This window comes from Danio rerio, chromosome 3, assembly GCF_052040795.2.
Source record: "Danio rerio strain M-AB ecotype USA chromosome 3, GRCz13ab, whole genome shotgun sequence".
Classification (NCBI taxonomy): Eukaryota; Metazoa; Chordata; class Actinopteri; order Cypriniformes; family Danionidae; genus Danio; species Danio rerio.
Window position 1 is genome coordinate 12,632,540 of NC_141023.1, and position 22,461 is coordinate 12,655,000.

The following is a 22,461-nucleotide window of genomic DNA, read 5'->3' on the forward strand; positions in this document are numbered from 1 at the left end:
TTCTATTATGCAGTGTTGTTTATTATGCATCAATAGCCACCCTACAAACCCATGTATATATTTATACAATAATTTAGGTTATGGAATAAATGAACTCTCTATTGTAACAATTATGTATTTTATCTGAGCAAACAAATAAGCATAAGATGCTGTGTGTTACAGCGAGGGATGAAATAAAACAATAAATTAAAGCCAAACATTGTACCTTCTAAATAAAGCGGTCAATTTAATATAAAACCTGATGAACATAAAGGGAATTTCCGGTCAAATAAAAACAACTAAACGCAACTGTGAATATGGCTAAAAATATGCCATGCTTATTTAAATGGATAGTTAAATATGACGTTGTGACGTTAAATAGAGCATTCACATCTTCTGCACTGGAAGGCAATGAAACAGGAAAATAATGAGCTTTAGATGTTTTCATGAAGGCAAAATCACCATCAGTCGCTCTTCTTTTCCTGGATCAGCCTGCTGGCGTTGTGAGCAAATGTTTCAGCCACCAGCAGTGGAAAAACTAATGACGCATCAGCATAGACCTGCACAGAAACACAACATTATCCAGACCATCAGACGCATTGAACTGCATATAATCAGATTTATATTATTTACTTATTAAAATAGAGAAGATGATTCTCCCAAGATTCTAAATAGACAACTAAACAAAATAAAAAACAGTAATGTACCAGACGTTCTGTCAAAACTGGAATTGCTGTAATCCACTGAATTTAAAAAGTATATTATTATTATTATTGTTTGATTGAATATTGGCTTCAAATTAATGATCCAGTAACTCACTCATAAAGACTTTGTGTTTCATTACAGCATGAATTAATATTTTTATACTATTATTCTTAAAACAATTAATCAGTGACCCAAAAAAGGTTTATAATGTTGCTTCTGCCTTAATATTTATGCAAATACATGTTCTTTAAACACAGTTTTGATGTACATTTCAACAAAAAGTGTTTACAAATAATTTTGCGTAATTATTATCTAAGAAAATACATTAATTTGTATTACTGGAAGACAAATCTTTAGGGCTCTATTTTGACGGTCCATGTGCAAAGTGCAAAGCGCAGAGCGCAAACACATTCAGGGCATGTCGGAATCCACTTTTGCTAATATAAGGACGGAAAAATCCACTTTGTGCCGTGGCGCATGGTCTAAAAGGGTTGAGCTTATTTTCTTAATGAGTTATAGGTGTGTTTTGAGAGTAAACCAATCAGAGTCTCATCTCCCATTCTCTTTAAGAGCCAGCTGCGTTGCGCCATGGTGCATTTGCTATTAACATGGCGGACTTTGTAAGTGGAAAAACTGAGCACTTCACTAGCAAGAAAACAGTTAGAGCGAGAATGAGAGATAAGGCATCTCATAATCTACTTTCACTTTCACTCTCGTGGATAGGGAAACGCGTTGTAACGCACAGACATCAATTAGCCTATAAATAACTAATTTTGTTTGTTAATCGCAAAGATTTGTTTTAAAACCGATTCTAAATTCAGTTTTAATTTCCAGCAAACGAATAAATGAACAACAATAACGAAGTGTGCTCAAAATACTGCCTGGTGGAGAAATCTAAGCTTGTTTTTAATAAAACAAATAGAAGTATGGATATAATAAATAATACTGCTAATAATAATAACATTATACAAAAGCAAATTGTTATGAATGAACTGAAAAAGCCTCCCGAGATGAAGAAGACATGAAGGCAGTGGTTTTTCATATTTATGTAGGCTAGAAAATAATATGTTTTGTAACATTTTAATCCTTTATATTCATATAATCTATATCCTTATTATATCCTAGATATATCCATAATATTTTAATTCTTTTTCATCTTGTATTAAGCAGTGTGTAAGCGAGGCGCATAACTAACGCACTCTGCTCTGGACTTTAGATTGGCTTTGTTATGGTCTATTGTAAAATTTATTATAGTTTATTAAAATAGCAACGCGCCAGCAATGCGCTTCAGAACGCCTCCCTTTTAGATCAGAACGCCTATGGGCGCACATATGAACGCAAATGTATTTGCTATTTAAACAGAGTTTAAATTTACCACTTAGCATGCATCCTAAAATCTTTATTTGAATTTTTTTTTATTTTAATACCTAAAAAAGGCCAACATAATATAGTTTTCATGAATAAGCCGGCAGAGAAAAATTATTTATTTAAAATTATTTATTTAGAATAATGTGTATTGTAAATACGGGCCCTGACCTTTACGGGTGAGGCGTCCATGCGGATCTTTCCCCAAGAAATGGCTTCATCTGGTCGAGCTCCAGAATCCGAGCCATCAAACTCCTGCCCAGTGTTAACAAACACTGCGAAATCTGCCCCGTTCCTCTGCCAGACACAGGACACACAGGAAAAGAGCTCAGTTCATGTGTCAAATCACAATTACAATTTATATTTCCATACACATTTTGGATTATCACATTAACACTGGAAGTACAGCAGTTACCACAGTGGTCGTTTTGACTGTTCTCATACAAGACGTCATACTGTCACATCATATTTAAATCCAAAGCTTCTATGAAGATATTAAAATTAAGCTTTAAATCTCTGTCTTGAAATTTTATAAAGAAATTACCCTAAAAATACAATCTGTTTTTAATAATGCAGCCTGTAAATGTGGACTCACTAAACCGCCTACCATTCATTTTCACAAGCAGGAGAGCAGGGGTTTTTCTTGGCACTGAAAATGTTGTTTTGAAAGACATGTCTGATGTGAAGGTATGTTTTTGCTATCAGAAAGTTATGTTTTTGTCAGAGCTATCGAGAAAGAGAGAGAGCTGCAACAATTCCATTGACTCCAATGAAGCATGGCAGCTCATGGAGCCTCTTACTCATTCCCAGAAGTTAGCACTTACAACTGAAGACAGCTGGTTTTGCACTTTCGAACGGTACAAAGTTTGTAAAAATAAGATTGCTCAAAATTAAACGTTTTACCGCTAACATTATTTTTTTTAACTCCTAAGCACCTGCTGAAACTATTTGGGTGTACATGAATGATGTGACATTTGGGACTTCCATTGTCGCGACTCTCTCTCTCACGATTGCTCTCTGGTGTGTTTCCTAAAACCATTGTTAGCAAACTAAGGTTGCAAGTTCCGTCATTACAAACATAGCTTGTTGATTTGCCGTTTCCCAAATCCATCGTTCCAACGAACATTCGCAAACTGCGTCGCGAACATGTATGGTCGCAACTACACCTCTGGAGCTGTAGTTAGAAACATAGTTCCTGGTTGTGTTCTATTCCCACTTTTTCCCCCTATGCGCACTATTCATTAAGAACATTCTCCATTTAAACTTGGAGTGATTAAAAATAAAAAAGCATTAAAGTCATCACTCTTAGGTGTGATTTGCTTTTTAAAGTATTCTTACAGTTTAGTTTTAGCGAACTTCATGTTTACAGCTCCCTTCGCAGTGCACTTTAAAAACATTGATGTCATTTTGAACACCGCCTCATGGCGAAAGCTATAGATCAGGGGTTCCCAAACTTTTTAGGCCGTGACCCCCAAAATGACAATGCCAGTGACTCGTGACCCCCAATATCCTCTGAGGTGGTTATAAATACAGAAACCTTGCATGCAATGGCACACACACACCAATGGACCCAAGTCTATTCTTCTTTTAATTTTTTTATGTATGAGAGCTGTAAATGGGCCACAAAGTTTAACCAGGTGTTATGAAATCTGCTGCATCTGACGCTATTGCTGTGTCTTTAATACAATGCAATTACCCCAGGGGTTGCAATCCAATAGAAGTAGTAACTATAAGCTACTATAGTAACTATATATGGTATAAACGACTATTTTTTTCTCTTCAGAAGGTTATGGATAAAATATGGTAATTCTTATGGTTTAATAAAAATAAATAGATTTTTGGAAACCACCAGGCGACCCCCCTTCATTGTCCCACGACCCCTCAGGGGGTCCCGACCCCCACTTTGAGAACCATTGCTATAGATGACCGAATTTACAGCGGTGTATATGAAATTTAGCAAGGATTTAAAGCGTATACCTTGTTTTATTGTTTTTAAAAAGGAAATTCAACAGTACATCAGAACTATTGCTTCCTCTAAAAATCTTAAAGCCATTAGAACAGTTAACATATTTTCCTTTTTTAATTTTCTTAACACATAAGTTAATATTATTTGTTTTTCTTTTTATTGTTGTTTTCTTTTCTCTTTTATGTGCTTATTTGATTCTTTGCTCCTCTGTAAAACTCATGTACACTCTTTGTAACAAATTTCTATGATTTTATTGTTACCCTGACATTAATAAAAAAAAAATTAAAAAAAAGACAAAAAAAAAGCTATAGATGACCTATTTTTTAAAAGCGGAGTTTATGTTACATCTCCAAAGCTTGTGAAAACAAAAAAACATAGCATACGTTAAAGCTTTTAATTTATAGTGGGTTGTTTATTAAGTATCAGTACTGTATATGACATGGGCCTGTTGGTTAGAACCTTTCTGCAGGGGTTTGCACATGATCAATTTATAAAAGTAGAATTTAAAAAAAAAATAAACAAACAATATCCTACTTAATAATAATCATCATCATCATCATCGTTAAAATTATTAATATTATTATCAAAGTAGGATTTCTTTCATTTCCTAATAAATAATAATTATTACATTTCATTTCTTAATAAATAGCCTCATTATTTATTTATTTATCTGATTTATTTATGATAGAATATATAGAATAGTGTTAGCTTTTTTAAGTGATTTTATGTTAATTTGGAATAGCATACGACATATTCTCAATAATATTTATAAGGGAAACACAGGCTCTATATGTGCCGTTTACATATATTTCAATTAATATGGAAAACGAGTGCATGTTTTTACCAAAACTGATATTGGATTTTTTTTTAAATCCGTGTTCATGTAAAACAATACAATTTACACAAAGAAATGATGGGGTTCTTCTCTAAAGAAGTTGTTACTCCACCCCGTTTTATGGGCATTTTACGTTATAACTAACGTGGTTCAATTGATGGATCAGCAACAGAGAAACTACATGTTTTGGGAAACACTCATCACTACATATTTCTCTCCCCAAACGATGCATCATACTATGATAGTTCAGGCGCCAATTATGTCGCTGTTTGGGAAGCGCACCCCTGGTTATTGTTAGCAGGAAGTTGGTAGGCTACTGAGGCACACATATTCAAAGTCATCAGGAAAAGTAGCAGAACTGCATGCAGTCATTTTGACCACCATGGAAATTAAAGGTGAAAATACTTAAAGCTTTGAGTTTTGTGCTTTGTATAAAATGAGAATGTAAGAAAAAAATATACACATATTTAGGACATGTCAGTGTATTGCAGATATGAGAGTTCTAAGTTATTAAATTACAAAATTTTGAAGGTCAAATAATGCCTTGGTAGTTTGTGTTAAAACAAATGCTTAAATGGAGATGACCAAGATGTATATTAATTTTTAAAACGCACATAAAAACTTAAACAAACGAGTACAATCTCATTCGATAAGAAAGTGCATAAGCTGCAATGCAAACACATTTACTGAATAAAATCCAGCATATGCATCAAACAAGTCATGAGATTTTGTTTTAACAGATCATGCGATGATAAAAATGAGTGCGATAGACGGCATTAATGGACAAACAAGTAGACTGAGCACATTGTAAATATATGAAATGTTGTTTTGTTTAAAATCCCTCAACCAAAGTTCGTCATCAAAGTGGTTTAGTACTTATTACCTCCAGAACTGTCTTGACCGTCTGCACTCCCAAAAAGCATCGCGCACATCCAAAACCCACCACACATTTGCGTTTCATCTTCTGAGGTGCAAGTTATTTAATAAATAAGAAAAATGCCAACAAGCTGCTTCTTCTACCACAGCAAATTACATTTGGTGTTTGGTTATCAGGAAGTCTTGATTGTGTTCTCTTTGGCTCATTGGAACGGAAACGCTGCATTATTTGCAAATGTTTAATGTTATATTCCAGTTTTGTGCAAATGTCTAATTCACATTTTTGGATAGCTAATGTGCTTGTTTGTGAGTTTACCATGAGATTAGCATTAGCGATGTGGTGCTTGACCAGTCCTCCTCCGAGAATAATCATCCCTGTGCTCTTGGCGAACACCGCCTTACTGTTCAGCCTACGAATATCTGAAATATGCGGAGAAATATTATCATGATGAAAATCCAGACTGCATTCACATCACATGCTGAGCGACTCCATCATACAGCAGTATAAGCAAAACAAGCTAAATCATTAGCCCTCCTTTTAATACTTCAACTATTTCCCAACTGCTGTTTAACAGAGGGAAGACTTTTAACACATTTATAATTGAATTCCAGTTAAAGTTTATAACAGTTTAGTATAAATCTTAAGCAGATGTGTAATAAGCAGGGTAATGTACATCCAGCTGGGGGTTATTGCAGAATAAAGGCCTTCAGTTTCTTATATATATCATTATAAGCTCCCTGTACATTAAAATCACACACACAAACACGCTATAATTTTTGCATAAATAAGAAAAAAACAACACCATTTATATTTTTACTCTGCAACAAAACACATGCATATGTTGAATACTCTTGAAAACTCATCTTACTGGACCAATGACAAGTATAGAATAACAATGGAATGATGGTGGATTAATTGCTGGCATTCTCACCCTCCACAATGTCCAGCACTAGTCCAGGGTTCTTGTAGGAGTGGAAGTAGATCATGTCGCCTAATGAGCCATCAGTGAGGGCGGGACTAAACACTGGGATGTCATTCTGGAAAAACGATCATCCAATAGTTATTGAGGAAGGACTGATGTGAATGTATTTGATTCATGCGTTACCTTGTAGGCCCAGTAGTAGACCGAGTCAGGGTTGTTGATTTCTTTGCCCAGTCTGTGGATCATTTTGGAGGGTGTCCAGTGTGTGCCCTGATGACAAGCGTTCGATATTTAGTATTGGACAGAAAAAGTAATTAATTTAATTCAATTTAAAATATGTTGCAAATAAAATACAAAATTTTACAAATTCAATATTAAAAATATTAATAAAAATAATTAAATGAATTGTTGAATACATCAAGTGAAAAATAATTAAATAAAATATTAACTTAATTTCTTTCTTAAAACTTTCCTAACCATTTTCTCCAGGTTTACAAATACTGAATCACACAAATAATATATACATTTATATAATAAATTATAAACTATTAAAATGTATTGAAAAACAATTACATTTAAACAATCCAACTGACAGAAATTAAATACATTTAAATGACTAAATTAATTAATTTGATTAATTTAGAAATTTAAATGTATTTAATTTTAGTCACAAAGATCAATTTAATTTTAAAAAAGCTATATTAGTAAAATGAAATTAGTAAAAATCAATTTAATAAAAATAGAATAATCTCACCTCTATTTTTTTTTACAACACCACACAATAAAGAATATGTATTTCTTCAAATATTTACATTAATAAGTCCAACAAATAAATAGTGCTTTAATAAAATATTAATATAATAATACAGTCATCTAACTTCTGTTTTTGTACCAACATTATTTGATCCAAAATAAAATATTTACCACACCCAATATATTTAATTATACAAACATATATTGACTGCCGCTCTACCAAATGGTTGACCATGTTTTTACCGTTTTAAATAATGACTGTTAAAGTAATTTAAAGAATTACTGTTTTCAATAATGGTTTATGCACACAGCATTGTTAGTTTACAAAAAATAAAAAAATTAAATCAAACATAATCCTGTTGCACTATTACTACACTTGATTTTGGTTTTACTGTAAATAAAAACAAAACAAAAACAACAAGAAAACTTGTTAAATGAGGACCTGAAATATTTTATGACATGGCGATTTAGTGTTTAAAAATTTTTTTTTGAATATTTTTTATAAATAAATTGGTCGTACACTTCATATTTTCAGATTTTTCATAGTAAATGTATTAATTCCAGTACTTTTACCATAAACTGACATCAGCCATTTGGTAAAGGCTGATATTTTAGAAATTATGGGATGTGTTGTGGAAAATTGCATTGAGTGTGTTAACTAGCGACATGCACTCCAAACGTTTTTTTCTTGGTGGGGTAGTTAAAGGATTAAATAAATGAAACTCCTCACCTCTGTTTTTTGCTCCAGCACCATTTGGTCCAGAATCGGCATCAGCCAGTCTTCAAATTTACAGTAATTTTCATTCGGCACCAGGAGATTACCTATTCTATGACACAAAGTATCATTATATACAATAATAATTGCACTAAAAACTTTACAATTGTTTAAAAATGAAGTTTATATATATATATATATATATATATATATATATATATATATATATAAATATATATATATATATATATATATATACATACCTATTAATTCCTTGCTGCCGCAGCTCTTTTCCTTTCAGACTGAACTCTCCAAGGAAAGTTGGAGCTAAACATTTAATAAGGTCTTCTTCAATCCCTCCTGCTGTGGTCACGATCACATCTACCTACAAAAAAACATCACAATATTACATAACAAAGACATTTAGGGCTCTATTTTGACGGTCCATGCGCAGAGTGCAAAACGCAGAGCGCAAAACGCAGGGTGCAAATGCTTTCAGGGCGTGTCAGAACGCATTTTTGCTAATATAAGGACGGGAAAATCCGTTTTGTGCCATGGCGCATAGTCTAAAAGGGTTGAGTTTATTTTCTTAATGAGTTATAGGTGTGTTTTGAGAATAAACCAATTAGAGTCTCATCTTCCATTCCCTTTAATAGTCAGCTGCGTGGCGCCAAGAGCGCATTCGCTATTTACAGGACGCAAAGTAAGTCTAAGTGGAAAAACTGAGCATTTCACAAGCAAACAGTTAACAGTTTTTTTTAACAGAAAACTGTTAAACAGAGCATCTACTGCGTGAGAATGAGAGATAATGGATCACTTTCACTTTCGCTCTAGGATAGGAAAACCTTTACGCACAGACATCAATTAGTCTATAAATAATTAATTTAGTTTGTTAAGCGCAAAGATTCGTTTCAAAACTATTTCTACATTCAGTTCTAATTTCCAGCAAACGAATAAATGAACAATAATAACAGCAAAATGTGCTCAAAAACCTGAGCTATATCCTAAAACACATGCTGTGCCCCATATGGTCTAAAACCTGCAGGTGGGCAAATCTAAGCTTGTTTTTAATAAAACAAATATAAATATGGATATAATAAATAATACTGCTAATAATAATAACATTATACAAAAGCAAATTGTTACGAATGAACTGAAAAAGCCTCCCGAGATGAAGAGACATAAAAGCAGTGATTTTTCATATTTATGTAGGCTAGAAAATAATATGTTTTATTTTAATCCTTTATATTCATATCCTATATCTATTCTTATTATATACTATATATATCCTTAATATTTAAATTTTTTCATATGTAAAGATATTTGCCTATTGCTCTCTTGTGCGTATTAAGCAGTGTGTAAGCGAGGCGCAACTCTGCGCCGGAGTTTAGACCGGGTTTGTTTTGGTCTAATGTAAAATCTATTATAGATTCTCAAAATAGCAACGCGCCAGCGGTCCGCCTCAGAACGCCTTCCTTTTTAGACCAGAACGCCTATGGGCGCACAAATGAGCGCTAATGCATTTGCTATTTAAACAGCGTAGTGTAACGCCTCAAAACAACTCTTGCGCCAAGCTGAAACTAGCAAACAAGTATTGCGCCACGCCTTGTGCCACATTGCGCCAGGTGTATGATAGGGCCCTTATTATTAGCACTCCTGAATTATTAGCCTCTCTGCATATTTCCCCCCCACTTTCTGTTTAACAGAGAGAATATTTTTTTCAACACATTGCTAAACATAATAGTTTTAATAACTCATTTCTAAAAACTGATTTATTAAAATTGCGTAAAAGTAATTTACTCCATTTTGGAATAAGACTGTAACATAAAAAAATGTGGAAAAAAGTGAAGCGCTATGAATACTTTCCGCATGCACGGTCTAGATTGCCAAAACAAACATTTATTTTGCATGTGATTAATGTTTTCCCAACATTAATAACATAAAAATAACAAAAGTAAATCCAAACATACTACTTACTATAAAAGAATGGTAAAAAGGTGTAGTAAAGCCCATTTATAATAGTCTTTTGTGTCCGACGCATGCACTATCAATGTTAAATATGTCTGTTTGCTTGTTTTCATCATGATTCCTGCCATACTACAAGTTCTAGTAAATACTGCCTGGTTATTTTCCACCCACCCAATATGCTTTTTTTTGTTAATATTCAAAATGTTGTTGTTTTTTGAAGTGCAAGCCATAGTTTGAAAGGAAGTGGTACCATCTTGTGCTGTGTGAGGTATCGGATGCTCTCTCGCACACCGGAGCTGATCAGGTTTGACGTGTAGCCCAGGAATATAGTGCATCCCAAAGCAGACTGACGAGAATCACTGTCCTCACACTCCTCCTGCACCGGCTCCAGCCTCTTCTCTATCTACACACACACACACACATCCGCACACACACACGCACACACACACACACACACACACACACACTACAGAGTTAGTACTGAGCTGGAAACACTAATGCAGTGTATTATTTATTCTTATACAACAGTTCTGTCTGGTTCTCAAATCTGATTGGCTGATAGCCGTGCGATATTCTGCAATATCAGAACTCCTACAGCCTCTTTACCCTTTGTGTATTACTCCGCCCACATACAGCCAGCAAAAAGCAGACACTACAGATCTAAAGTTTAAAAGATGCTTTTAACTGTTTTAACAGCTGTTTAACTGTCAGCTTATGATTTGAATCCAACGTGGAAGAAAGTAGTTCCTCATACAAAAGGGTTTTTGAGACTCTCCATGTTTGATTTTGTTTTTATGTACACAATTATGCCGTCAAACTGTTGTATAAACGCAATATCACACTCGTAGCAGTGCTATATGGCTGTATATCGGCACTGGTGGAGGCACTAAGGTACTCTGCCTGTGGCCTCGTGCCAACGCACGCCTCCCACCAGTGCCGATATACAGCCATATCGCACTGCTACTCGTGTGATATTGCTCATATATTTAATTGCTGACCATCTACTAATAGAACAAAACAATACCATGGTAATAATAGTAAACATTTATTATTTTACATTTGACGTTACAGTTCAGTACATAGTGGAGTCGCTCAAAGTTTAATATTATAGCGTAAATCAGTATAAACAGAGCGGGTGACTCCAAACACAGTAAGGAAAGTAATGGAAAAAAATTGACCTGGAAAAATTAGATCGATTAGATTAGATCGTTCTGGATGTCCATTTCGATTAAATGCCCAGCCCCAAGTACACACACACACACACACACACACACACACACACACACACACACACACACACACGATCAGTCTGTCACTCACCATCTTATTGATCTCCTGCACTGCCAGGCCGAAGCTGGAGGCCTGGAAGCCGGTAGTGATGAAGGACTGCAGCAGCGCTCTGTGGTTCAGGCCCTGGTTAAAGTCGTATCCTCTGATCTGAGGCAGATTGTCCGGCAGAGGCGTGCTCTCCTTCAGCACCGCGGCCCGGGCCACCGGCGGAGCCTGACCCGCCATGAGGAGCTCACCGATCCGCTGCACACACACACCGAAGTTAAGTTAATTCAGCGCATCCAGACTTTAGCATTCAATAAACAGTAAAGCATGATTTAAAAAGGCTAATAGAGATGAATAATCATGATGAGCAGAACAACGTACGCTATATTTGTAACTGACTCTGCGCTTTTAAAACTGCTAATCAACATGCTCATCTCTATCAAATGTTGTGACGTCACCATTTATGTGAGTAACCACCCACAAATAAGCAAATTCAATCAACATTTTAATCGCAAGTAAAAAATATATATAAAGTGACCAGTAAAAACATCTAATCTGAATGCATAATGCGAGTGATATAGGACATGTTAGAGCTGTAGTTGGCTAAACTGTTCATTTAAGAACAAAGTGACGACTTGTGACGTCATAGTATTGTTTACCATGCTCCTTTGTATATTCGGTCTAGTGACAACGGATATGTCAGACGACTGTTACATTACTCTGTATATACCTCCCCAAGATGCTTATTTTTCTGAGCCAATTTTTCTGATTGCATTCAATGGAAGAGAGCATGGCTATTACCTGAAAAATTTTAGCGTATCCAACAAAATAAGAGAGATACATTTTAAGATCTTGCATAATGTTTATTCTACAAATTCCCAAATTGCTAACTATTTTGATATATCTAATTTGTGTACTTTCTGCAATATACATGAAGAGACTATATTTCACTTATTCTATAGTTGCACTCACACTAAACATCTTAGGAATAACATTATGTTTTATTTTAAACTATTATGTTTATTATAAATCATTATGTTTTTTTATTTAAACATGATTTAAATTTGTATATAAAGATATATTTCTGTATTTCTCTGGTAATGATCATGCTCTCGATCTTATTGTACATTTTTATGTGTTACACTGTAAATATTTTATACACAAAAATAAAATACCTATATTTAATACCTTCCTTGTTGAAATTTCGTACATCGTTGAATCTCTTACGTTTATTAATAATAATAATAATAAGAATAATAAGTTTCTTAAAGCTTATGATAATCTTTTTTCTTAATGATTTGAGGCTTTGTATTTTTTTTCCTATTTCTCTCTTCTTTCTTATTTTTTTGTTATTGTATTTTTCTGAAATACAGACCAAAATTTATTTGGTCTGAAATGGCATGCAAGTAGGACTTTAAAACAAGATCAGCGCTGTTTACTAGACTGCGAGCAATGTTGATTAACGTTGTCATTTCCTGCTAATATGATTTATTTAGTTTATTTATGATTTATGAACTATTTTGATTTAGAAAATAATACTTTTCTGAAATTATATTAAGGTGAACGTCTGAATTGGAGAATATGTAGCCAACTTTCCCCCCCATCACCTCAGCATAACGTTAGCTTTAGCTCTGCACAGCTGCTATGAGGCGGCAAATAACGTCGATAAAACTACAAATGACTCCAGTATTCGCTTATTATGGTACTTATAAGGAAACTTACTCAAGTACTTATACTAAAACTAATACAATGGCATGGTTTTGTTTATATTTTACTGCAGTTTACGTGAGTACCAATGAATGATCAAGGGTTCTGTAACGCAAATACATATAGATATTCTATTCATTTTCTAAGTATAAGATTTGACTCACCACGGGGGTTATGGATGTAAATCCGGCTTTTTAGGTGTAGTTTCTCGTTGGTTTCACTCACATTTCACAGCGCTGCGCACTTGTTCAGGTTCATCCACATGTTCTAAACAACTACGGTAAGCGCGGCGGGACATTTGCAAACCGACTAAATGCGAAAAATGTTTTATTTATTTAAACAACAGCAAAAATACAATTTAAACACGACATTCAAAAAAAATGCAACTAATAACATAAAATAAACTAAACTATAAATTACATTAAATACATAAATAAAAAGAGAGCTTTAAAATAGATATCTTTACAATGATATTATGTTTTAACTTATTGACAGCAAGTTTACAAACCAATTAACTTCTGCTCCTTTGCCACTATAATTGTATTTTTACTTTTTTTTTTTGCTATTAATATATTGAAGCCAGTTTATATACAAATGAAAAATCTATAATAGCAACCTTTAAACAAGGTTTAGAGTTATTTAATCTGCATTTATGAACATAAAATTTACCAAATAATATCAAAGGATTCATTATAAATTCCACGGATAAATTGTTTCAAACAAAATAAAAAAATAGGATCTTTGGGGGTCAAATTACATCTAAAACCTGATTTTTTTTTGGACATACAATAATAGACCTTCCCAAAAAAAATGTGAGTGTTGACATTCATAAAAAAAGGTGAATCAAAGACTCTAGATAATTTAAACAGAATGAACAATTCCATCAGTCTGCGTAAATTTACTTAAGACTAAATGCGAAACACAATGCACTCAAATGGAGCTAATGACGTCACTGTGAGGGGTGGGGTTAGGTAAGCCCATTAAAAATCATTGGATGCAGCTCAGATTGCACTGCACCAGGTCTGCATCCAGACCCCTCTCCAAAAACCTGCCATGCGCATATGAATGTTCGGTTTGCTTCAGAGAGTTTTGCAGCTATTCTCTTTTTAATTATGAGATTTAAATACTGCATTCTAGTGGCATTTTAAGCACAAGTTTTAGTTGGCTTAGCTTGTCGGATGGTCATCATAACCACACTTTTTAATGTACCAAAGATATTTCCAAAAGATTTAGAATAAAGAAATATGAATTAAGTACTTATTTTTTTAAATACAAATTTAATACATCATTTATCGTTAGAAAAAAATAGGAATCTGTTAAAGTTTTATATTAAAAAGCGTAGCCTATTGTTGGTTATTAGGCAAATAACAAACTGGCCAGCACATTCAACTGTTCTGCAGTCACAATTTTAATTATTAAAAAAAAACTCAAACATAGAAATAATAGTACAGAGCCTCATGATTTTTCTATAGACTTTCTTTTAAAAAGTACATTAGAAAATTCATGTAACAATAAATTCATTTTTAATATAGGCCATTTTTGTTTGCACTGGCCAAAACTGTTCAGCTGAAATCACATCTAAGCAGATTTTATTCACACATTTGAAGGCTTTTTCAATGGAAATATTTGATATATTTAATAATATTCATGAATTTAATATTTACATAGCAGTCAAAATAGGACAAATGAGTTTATGTATGCTGGGACAAATTGTGAACCTTTGTCAGTGAGGGGTGAGTCTTTTGAACCACCTGTACCCCACCTGCATGGCTACGGCTGTGTATATATATATTTAAAATGTCTGTGAGTTTACAATTATCTGTAACAAAAATCGAGTTAAAGTTGGTTTTATATTCACACATCCGTTCAGTGGTAACTTGTGGCTTGCTCTCTATATTGTTTACAGGTACTTCGGTCTGAAATCACAAGCAAGACTTGAAAACAACATTAGCACTATTTATTTGACGGTGAACAATGCTGTATTTTGATTGTCACTGGCTGCTAATATGATTTCACTATTTACAATTTGCAAACAACACTTTGCTGAAATTATATTAAGGAGAAAGTCTGAATGTGTGAATATAAAATCAACTTTAGCTCTAAGAAAATACCTTTTATTATGCACTGTTGTAGACAAGAACTAAATATATTTAAGCCCTTATCATCTGAAAAAGTTTCTAATACTCGACCATGTGGCCATGAGCCACGAGGCGCAGTAGGATCCAGTAAAGTACAATGTCCCCTGTACTAAAACTTTGACGTTCCTTTGTCCATTTTTGATATTTTTGGAGTAGAGGAAGATACTCCCATATCCATCCTTTCCAGAAAAGATCAGCTAGGTACTGCACTTGTTTCAATCTTCTTTTCACATAGAGATCTGTTCTTTCAAAAAGACCTGGTGGTCTTTTCTTATGAAAGGCTTGCCTTTCATAAGAAGCAGATGATTTGGAGTAAGAGCTTCAAGGTCATTTGGATCACTGGATACCTTGGTAAAGGGACGTTCATTTAGGATTTAGGAAGTATGTAAAGGACTATTAATTTGTCAGTAACCTAGGTTATCGCTTCCAATGAACAGTATGCCATTACAAAATCGGCGCATTTAAGGTGTTTTCTTTAAAAATCAGCGATCTCTACTGGCTGAGTGACATTTGATATAAAGTGGGTCTCAGAATGTACAGGAAACACTCCATTAAAGTACATTTTCCCTTGTCATGTCTTATAAATATATACATTTATTCTACCCCAGTATATTTAATGGAGCTTCTGCGCTAGATGCTGATTCTGACGGGCGTGTGCGAGTAAACGTTTTTTTGTCTTGTTTTACGCTTAAGCAACTAAATGAATGCCAAAGTCTGTTTAACTGATTATATTTTAATTACATTGCAACATCGATGCTGTAAAAGGAACCGTGTAAAATGGGGGGGAAAAGTCACATTAACCGTTTACCGGAAGTTTATCAGTATGGGAGGAAACACTAGCTTCACATATACCCTATTCTACAAACATTCATTTATTTCCTTCGGCTTGGTCTCTTCATTCAGCAGGGGTCGCTACTATTCTACAAACAGTGTCCACATGTATTATTTTCAACATCTCAGTGAACAGATTCACGAGAGCTTTCAAGACCGCCAGCGTGAAAAATCAAACACTCCTGAACTTCCGTGACATTTCAGGCCGTGTTGATCTGACCTCAGAACTGCAGCACTTCACAGGAGCTTTGAAGCAGTCTATGTGTGTGTGTGTGTGTGTGTGTGTGTGTGTGTGTGTGTGTGTTGAAAGATGAAGGGGTTCAACATCCCAATGTATATAAATAAGAGATATAAACACCTCCAAAACTCAGACATTAGGACTTCCTTACTGAAACCAGAACATCTGAGCTCAACACCACAAACCAAATGTGCTCTTGAGGTAAAATAACAGCTCTCCTCTAATAATAATTGTCATTTCTATATAATATTTATTTTTATTTATATATATATTATCCTAAATTATCTTATTTAATTGTATTTTATGTATGCATATGAGTATATTCTATTCTTCTTAATTTATAGCGCTTTACAATGTAAGTTGTCAAAGCAATGCAGATATATGATGTTTTATCTTATTATTTATATATTTATTTAGTAATTTATTTAAAAAAAATACTAATTTAATTATGTTTTCCTCATACTTTCAATCAGTGGTAGTTTTACCTCAGCTATATACAACTACCTCATAGAGTGTGTGGGTTTTATGGTGTTTCTGTATGTGTGTTTGTACCCATATTTTTTATTTTGTTTTTACATTGTTGTTATTGTCTGTCAGACCTCAGATGAACCGAATAAAACCAAAAATAATCATTAAAAAACAGACAGACAGAGCCAATTTCCCTATCAAAAAATGATTGAATAACTTGCTCAGGATCAGATGTACCATGTTTTGCAGCCGGTGATGGACGTTTACTGCAGTAATAATGTTCTTCAGGCAAGGAGAGCCGTGGAGCAGCTGAGGATGGAGACTGAACTGCAGAGAATCAAGGTGAGAGAGACTTTCATCACGTCAAGTCATTAGAAACTCTTGCATATACAGTTGAAGTCAGAATTATTAGCCCTCCCTAAATTAATAGCCCCCCTGTTTATTTTTCCCCCAATTTCTGTTTAACAGAGAGACTTTTTTAACACATTTCTAAACATAATAGTTTTAATAACTCATTTCTAATAACTGATTTATTTTATCTTTGCCATGATGACAGTACATATTTTACTAGATATTTTTCAATACACTTCTTTACAGCTTAAAGTGACATTTAAAGGCTTAACTAGGTTAACTAGGATAACTAGACAGGTTAGGGTAATTAGGCAAGTTCTTGTATAATGATGGTTTATTCTGTAGAATATCGGAAAAATAATAATAATTTTGACCTTAAATAGTTATTTTAAAAAATAAAAACTGCTTTTATTCTAGCCGAAATAAAACAAATAAGACTTTCTCCAGAAGAAAAAATATTATCAGACATACTGTGAAAATTTCCTCGCTCTGCTAAACATCATTTGGGAAATATTTAAAAAAGAAAAAAATTATTCAAAGGGTGGCTAATAATTCCGAGGACCACAAAACCAGTCACACTGAGATATCTATACGAACCATAAATACAGATATCTATTTAAAACATGAAAGCTGACACAATAAGCTGTCTATTGATGTGTGGTTTGTTAGGAAACACTAAGAAATGCTGGGTTAAACACAATTCCTTCATGTTGTCACAACACAAATCGATTAAGTTATTAGTTTTTGCAAATTTAAGTTGATTGAACATAAAACTATTAAGTTGTCTACTAAAACAACCTCAAGAATTGTATTGATTCAGCTTATCGTAGATAAATTGTTTAACCAATTTGAGTGTAGGACAATATTTGGCTGAGATATTAAAAAATATACAATTTAAGGGTGTAAAAAATCTAAATATTGACAAAATCAGCTTTAAAATCGTCCAAATGAAGGTCTTAATGCACATTACTAATCAAAAATGAGATTTTGTTATATATTACAGTAGGACATTTACCAAATGTCTTCATGAAACATGATCTTCGTTAAATTTTCTAATTATTTTTCACATAAAAAAAATCATGTTGACCCAGTCTTTTTGGAGAGAGGCAAAAGTATACTGCTGCAACATAAAACTTGTTTTGTGGTCCAGGGCCACAATGAATAAACAATTAATAAACCTGACTTTAAGACGCAGTGGTTAGAAGGCAAGAAGGTCGCTGGTTCGAGTCCCGGCTGGGCCAGTTGGCATTTCTGTGTGGAGTTTGTATGTTCTCCTCGTGTTGGCGTGGGTTTCCTCCAGTTTTCCCATACAGTCTAAATACATGCGCTATAGGCGAATTGAAAAAGCTAAATTGGCCGTAATGTATGAGTGTGGATGCAAAAGTGTATGGGTATTTCCCAGTGATGGGTTGCAGCTGGAAGGGCATCTGCTGCGTAAAACATATGCTGGATAAATTGGCGGTTCATTCCACTGTGGCGACCCCTGATTAATCAAGGGACTAAGCTGAAAGAAAATTAATGAATAATATAACCGATAGTCGCGATATAGAGGAAAGGGGGACCTCAAATAACATGCGATTTAATGCATTTTTAACACTATAGTATCCAAATTTTCAGGATAGGAGTCGGCAAACTATTGACAGCTTTCGTTCAAATTAAAAATGTTTTTTTATAATGCTCATACAGTAAACTCTGGAAAGGGGGGGGGGGAAGACGTTGCTCTGTCTTTCTTGCCTTCACTTTCGCATCTTTGCATTTAAAACAGTCTGCTCAGGGTGGAGCAAACCATCACAATCAAGGGGGAGACCCCTTTGATTAAAGCTTGATTCTTCCGGAAGGACATCAAAAGAAGGGGGGGGGGGGGGGTTCTGCCCTTTAATATTTAAGAAATAATTTGCACTGATCTGTATCTTAAATAATATCAATAATTAAAATAACAGATAACTTAAATATAAATTTGACCACCCCTATGATGGTTCAAACCATTGTTTACAAAACATGCTTCTTTAAAAAGGTGTTTGTACACTGTAAAACCCAACATTCAACTTCAAGTTCAAATTAAATGAGTGTATTTAACTCAAAAGTCACTGAAAGTTCATTCTACACATTTGAAAAGAGTTTTGAGTTTGGCGTTGAAGGTAATGAGTAAATTAATTACCTCTGTAACACGGGGAGTGACACAGACAACAGAGTTCGGATCCACATGCAGGTTTAATGAGGATGTCAGACAAGCAATTGTCAAAACGGGTGCAAACAGATGTTTTAAAGACAATCCAGAATCGTGATCGGAATGACAGGCGAGAGGTCGGAAGGCAGGCGGCAGACAGGGACAAAAAGGCATACAAGGCTAGGGTCAAAACACGGGAAAAAAAAAATCAGGCAAACGCGTTGTAATATCACTTTACGAAAACAAGACTCGGCGATGGGAATGAGTGTGTGCTGCTTAAATAGAGTGTGTAATCAGTCTTTGACAATCCTTCGGTGGTGCGAGTGTAATCAGTCAGAATGAGAAAGCGTGTGTGTGAGCGGAGTGCATATATGAAAATGTAGTCCATAAATGGCGGATTTGTAGTCCATAAGTTCTTTGTAGCAATCGCTTTCCTCAAATGGTTTGAGTTGCCTGAACTTATTGGGTTTTCCAGTACTCAGTTGATTTGAGTTCTCTTCATTTATTGGGTTTTACTGTGCTCAAATTGCTTCGTTTACTCAATCGGATTAAGTTCACAGTACTCATTAGGATTAGTTTAGGACATATTCACAGTATGTCTGATAATAGTTTTTCTTCTGGAGAAAGTTTTATTTTTATTTTAATTCGGCTAGAATAAAAGCAGTTTTTAATTTCTTAAAAGCCATTTTAAGGTCAAAATTATTAGCCCCTTTAAGCTTTATTTTTTCCGATAGTCTACAGAACAAACCATCATTATACAAGAACTTGCCTGATTAACCTATTATGCCGAGTTCAGACTGCATGATTTTCAAACTAGTCGTTTTCACAATGCATGACTATCTGGGCTAGCGTTTCGTCGCTGCTTTGTTTACACTGCAAGATGGTTCGGCGACATGGACATTCACATTGATGACTTTACTATAGGGAGAATCGCCGACAACTTCGTCCAAACTACGTCTCACAGCCAAAAACATGTAGTATATCTTTTGTTATTAACTACATAATGAGAAAGAAGCCTTTAATGGGGTAGAACATGTACATGTTTGCTCACCTGGGTTTAAAGGGAATTAGCCATTTCTCCTTAACGTTGATAATAAACTAATTTCTTTCTGTATGAAACGTCAAACATACACGGTTGCTCCTGAGTCCTGTCATCTACTAGTTTTCCCTCCATTTCATGGGTCCAAACAAACCGAAAAAGAGCGCTTTTAACTTATCCCCCAGCCTCCCGCTGGCCTGCAGCAGGTATACACACACGCACACACAAGTGAAAGCTGCTCTCTCATTGGCTGTAGGCGATCGCTGATGTTATTTTCAGTCAAAACTCAATTCACACGGCATGATTTGAATCGCCGACAGCTCCAGATATTTAGCACGCCAAATATCTCGCAGGCATCGGCGACTCATCAGGGATTCTCTCAGATCGCGTCTTTGATAGTTCATACTGTGTGATTGTCACTCACGTGCACGAGCAGCGATTTGCTTGTGATTTCAGGCATTTGTCGGCGATTTCTCAAAACCTGTCGGGGAGCCAAAATCGGGGCTAAAATCACGCAGTCTGAACTAGGCATAAGCTGTATAGAAGTGTCTTAAAAAATATCTAGTAAAATATTATTTACTGTCATCATGACAAAGATAAAATAAATCAGTAATTAGAAATGATTTTGCATGTTCTCCTCGGTTTTTGAATAAACTAAATTAGCTGTAGTTGTGGCTGGAAGGGCATCCACTGCGTAATACATATGCTGGAATAGTTGGCGGTTCATTACACTGTGGCGACCCCTAAAAATTAAAGGACTAAGTTGAAGGAAAATGAATGAATGAACGAATAAAGGACGGTCCCCCAGTTTTTTGATGGTTAGGTATGTTTTGAACCCTGTCACTCATTGGTGCGAGCTGCTTCTTTGATGGTTCGGTCCAGCATTTCCTCTTATATAATGTAAATGTCAGATTTCAGCAGCGGCGGAGCAGCTCGTCCAGTACTGTCAGGAGCACCGCAGAGCTGACCCTCTGCTCACCGGCATCGCTGCGTCCTCAAACCCCTTCAAAGACAAGAAGACCTGCGTCCTGCTGTGAAACACACACACACCGTCATCACAGTAGTCATTAATAATCTCTTTTATTTGCAGTGTTGATAACGACACCTCGTCAAACTGTGCGTCCATAAAGATTTCTTGAAAAAAACACAACCACATTCAATCAGTCAGAGCACGATTACTGTCTGACGAGGACTATAAATAAGAGCTCATACGTACTGTGGAGATTTGAAATGAGGAGTTTCATACAGAGTGCATATATTGGAAAGCTTGCTGCCACATTTGTGAACTGTGTTATTTTTTAAGAAATGAAACTGGATCCACAGGACTGATGTTCTTGTTAGCGTCTCTCCTGAGTGAAGTACTGAAAACTGAAATAATTTGTGATGATTTTTATGTGTTCATAATGTAAATGTACTTTAAAGTGCTTCAGAGTTCGCTCTTTGTTCACTTCTTAAAGGGGCAGATCACCCAAAAATGAAAATGTCCCCATCGGGGTTTTATTCGTTTCAGTGATCTATTGAGTACTATATAAGATATTCCGAACAATGTTTGAGCCACTGACATCCATAGTTGGAAAAAATAATACTATGGATGTTTTTCCCCCCAACATTCTTCAAAATATCTTCTTAAATTTTGAATGGAAAAGTCAGTCAGTCAGATGTAGAACAAGTGAAGGCTGAGTATATGATGACGACTTAAATATTTGGGTAAACTATCCCTAATTGTGTGTGTGTGTGTGTGTGTGTGTATTTAGAGCATCTGTGTTCGAGATTTTTGTCTGACTGTTATTGAAAGTGTCTGTGTTTGAAAGAGATTGTATGCTTGAGAGTATGTGTGTTTTGAAAGTGTATGTCTGTGGGTGTGTGTTTGAGAGTTTTTTGGTTGAGTGTGTTTGAGTGCATGTGTGTATGTTTGAGTTTGTGTGTTTTTAGAGGATGTGTGTTTGAGCATGTGTGTGTATTAAAGTTTTTTGTTTAAGTGTGTTTGAAAATGTGTGTTTTAAAGCGTGCGTGTGTGTGCGTGTGTGTGCGTGTGTGTGCGTTTTAGCGCATGTGTGTGCGCAAACTTTTGTGTGAGTATGTGTATTTGAGTAAGTGTGTGTTTGTCAGTTTGAGTGTGTGTTTTAGAGAATGTGTGTGAGTTTTTGTGTGAGTGTGTTTTT

The 22,461-nt window shown here is 34.8% G+C and overlaps 4 protein-coding genes across 14 annotated transcripts in view; 2 read left to right on the forward strand and 2 right to left on the reverse strand.

Annotated features, from left to right (window-relative positions):
* dhps (deoxyhypusine synthase) lies at window positions 1–21,330 on the reverse strand. Of its 5 annotated transcripts, none has more exons than XM_087242411.1 (11): window positions 21,136–21,330; window positions 16,980–17,069; window positions 11,406–11,618; window positions 10,336–10,488; window positions 8,381–8,502; window positions 8,133–8,229; window positions 6,833–6,919; window positions 6,659–6,764; window positions 6,043–6,146; window positions 2,221–2,346; window positions 1–539 (listed from the first exon to the last, which is right to left on the reverse strand). In XM_087242411.1, the coding sequence occupies exons 1-11, from the start codon at window positions 21,145–21,147 to the stop codon at window positions 444–446; spliced, it is 1,206 nt and encodes a 401-aa protein (XP_087098537.1). In that variant the 5' UTR covers window positions 21,148–21,330; the 3' UTR covers window positions 1–443.
* dnaaf5 (dynein axonemal assembly factor 5) overlaps window positions 1–22,461 on the forward strand; it is a 571,499-nt gene that overhangs the window by 301,126 nt on the left and 247,912 nt on the right. The window lies entirely within an intron of this gene.
* On the forward strand, window positions 15,964–21,618 carry gng14 (G protein subunit gamma 14). Its single transcript, NM_001328093.1, has 3 exons — window positions 15,964–16,475; window positions 16,992–17,084; window positions 21,211–21,618. The coding sequence occupies exons 1-3, from the start codon at window positions 16,347–16,349 to the stop codon at window positions 21,334–21,336; spliced, it is 348 nt and encodes a 115-aa protein (NP_001315022.1). The 5' UTR covers window positions 15,964–16,346; the 3' UTR covers window positions 21,337–21,618.
* fbxw9 (F-box and WD repeat domain containing 9) overlaps window positions 19,286–22,461 on the reverse strand; it is a 17,586-nt gene continuing 14,410 nt past the window's right edge. For 4 of the 7 annotated variants that reach the window (XR_015480468.1, XR_015480467.1, XM_087243999.1 and 1 more), the window contains exon 9: window positions 19,286–21,330. The gene's annotated coding sequence lies outside the window, so the exon portion shown is untranslated. Of the gene's footprint in view, window positions 21,331–21,363 lie in introns of those variants that run through there. The other 3 variants (XM_087243998.1, XM_087243996.1, XR_015480469.1) reach the window with 2 other exon arrangements.

What these genes read in the sequence shown, in the direction of transcription:
- gng14 (NM_001328093.1), top strand. Translation starts at nt 16,347, where the DNA reads ATGAAGGGGTTCAACATCCCAATGTATATAAATAAGAGATATAAACAC. An exon ending in AAACCAAATGTGCTCTTGAG is followed by an intron (nt 16,476 to 16,991) that starts GTAAAATAACAG and finishes CATGTTTTGCAG; the next exon opens with CCGGTGATGGACGTTTACTG. An exon ending in CTGAACTGCAGAGAATCAAG is followed by an intron (nt 17,085 to 21,210) that starts GTGAGAGAGACT and finishes TGTAAATGTCAG; the next exon opens with ATTTCAGCAGCGGCGGAGCA.
- dhps (XM_087242410.1), bottom strand. Translation starts at nt 19,434, where the DNA reads ATGCCTTTTTGTCCCTGTCTGCCGCCTGCCTTCCGACCTCTCGCCTGT. An exon ending in TCTACTACTGGGCCTACAAG is followed by an intron (nt 6,765 to 6,832) that starts GTAACGCATGAA and finishes TCGTTTTTCCAG; the next exon opens with AATGACATCCCAGTGTTTAG. An exon ending in AGTGCTGGACATTGTGGAGG is followed by an intron (nt 6,147 to 6,658) that starts GTGAGAATGCCA and finishes CGCATATTTCAG; the next exon opens with ATATTCGTAGGCTGAACAGT.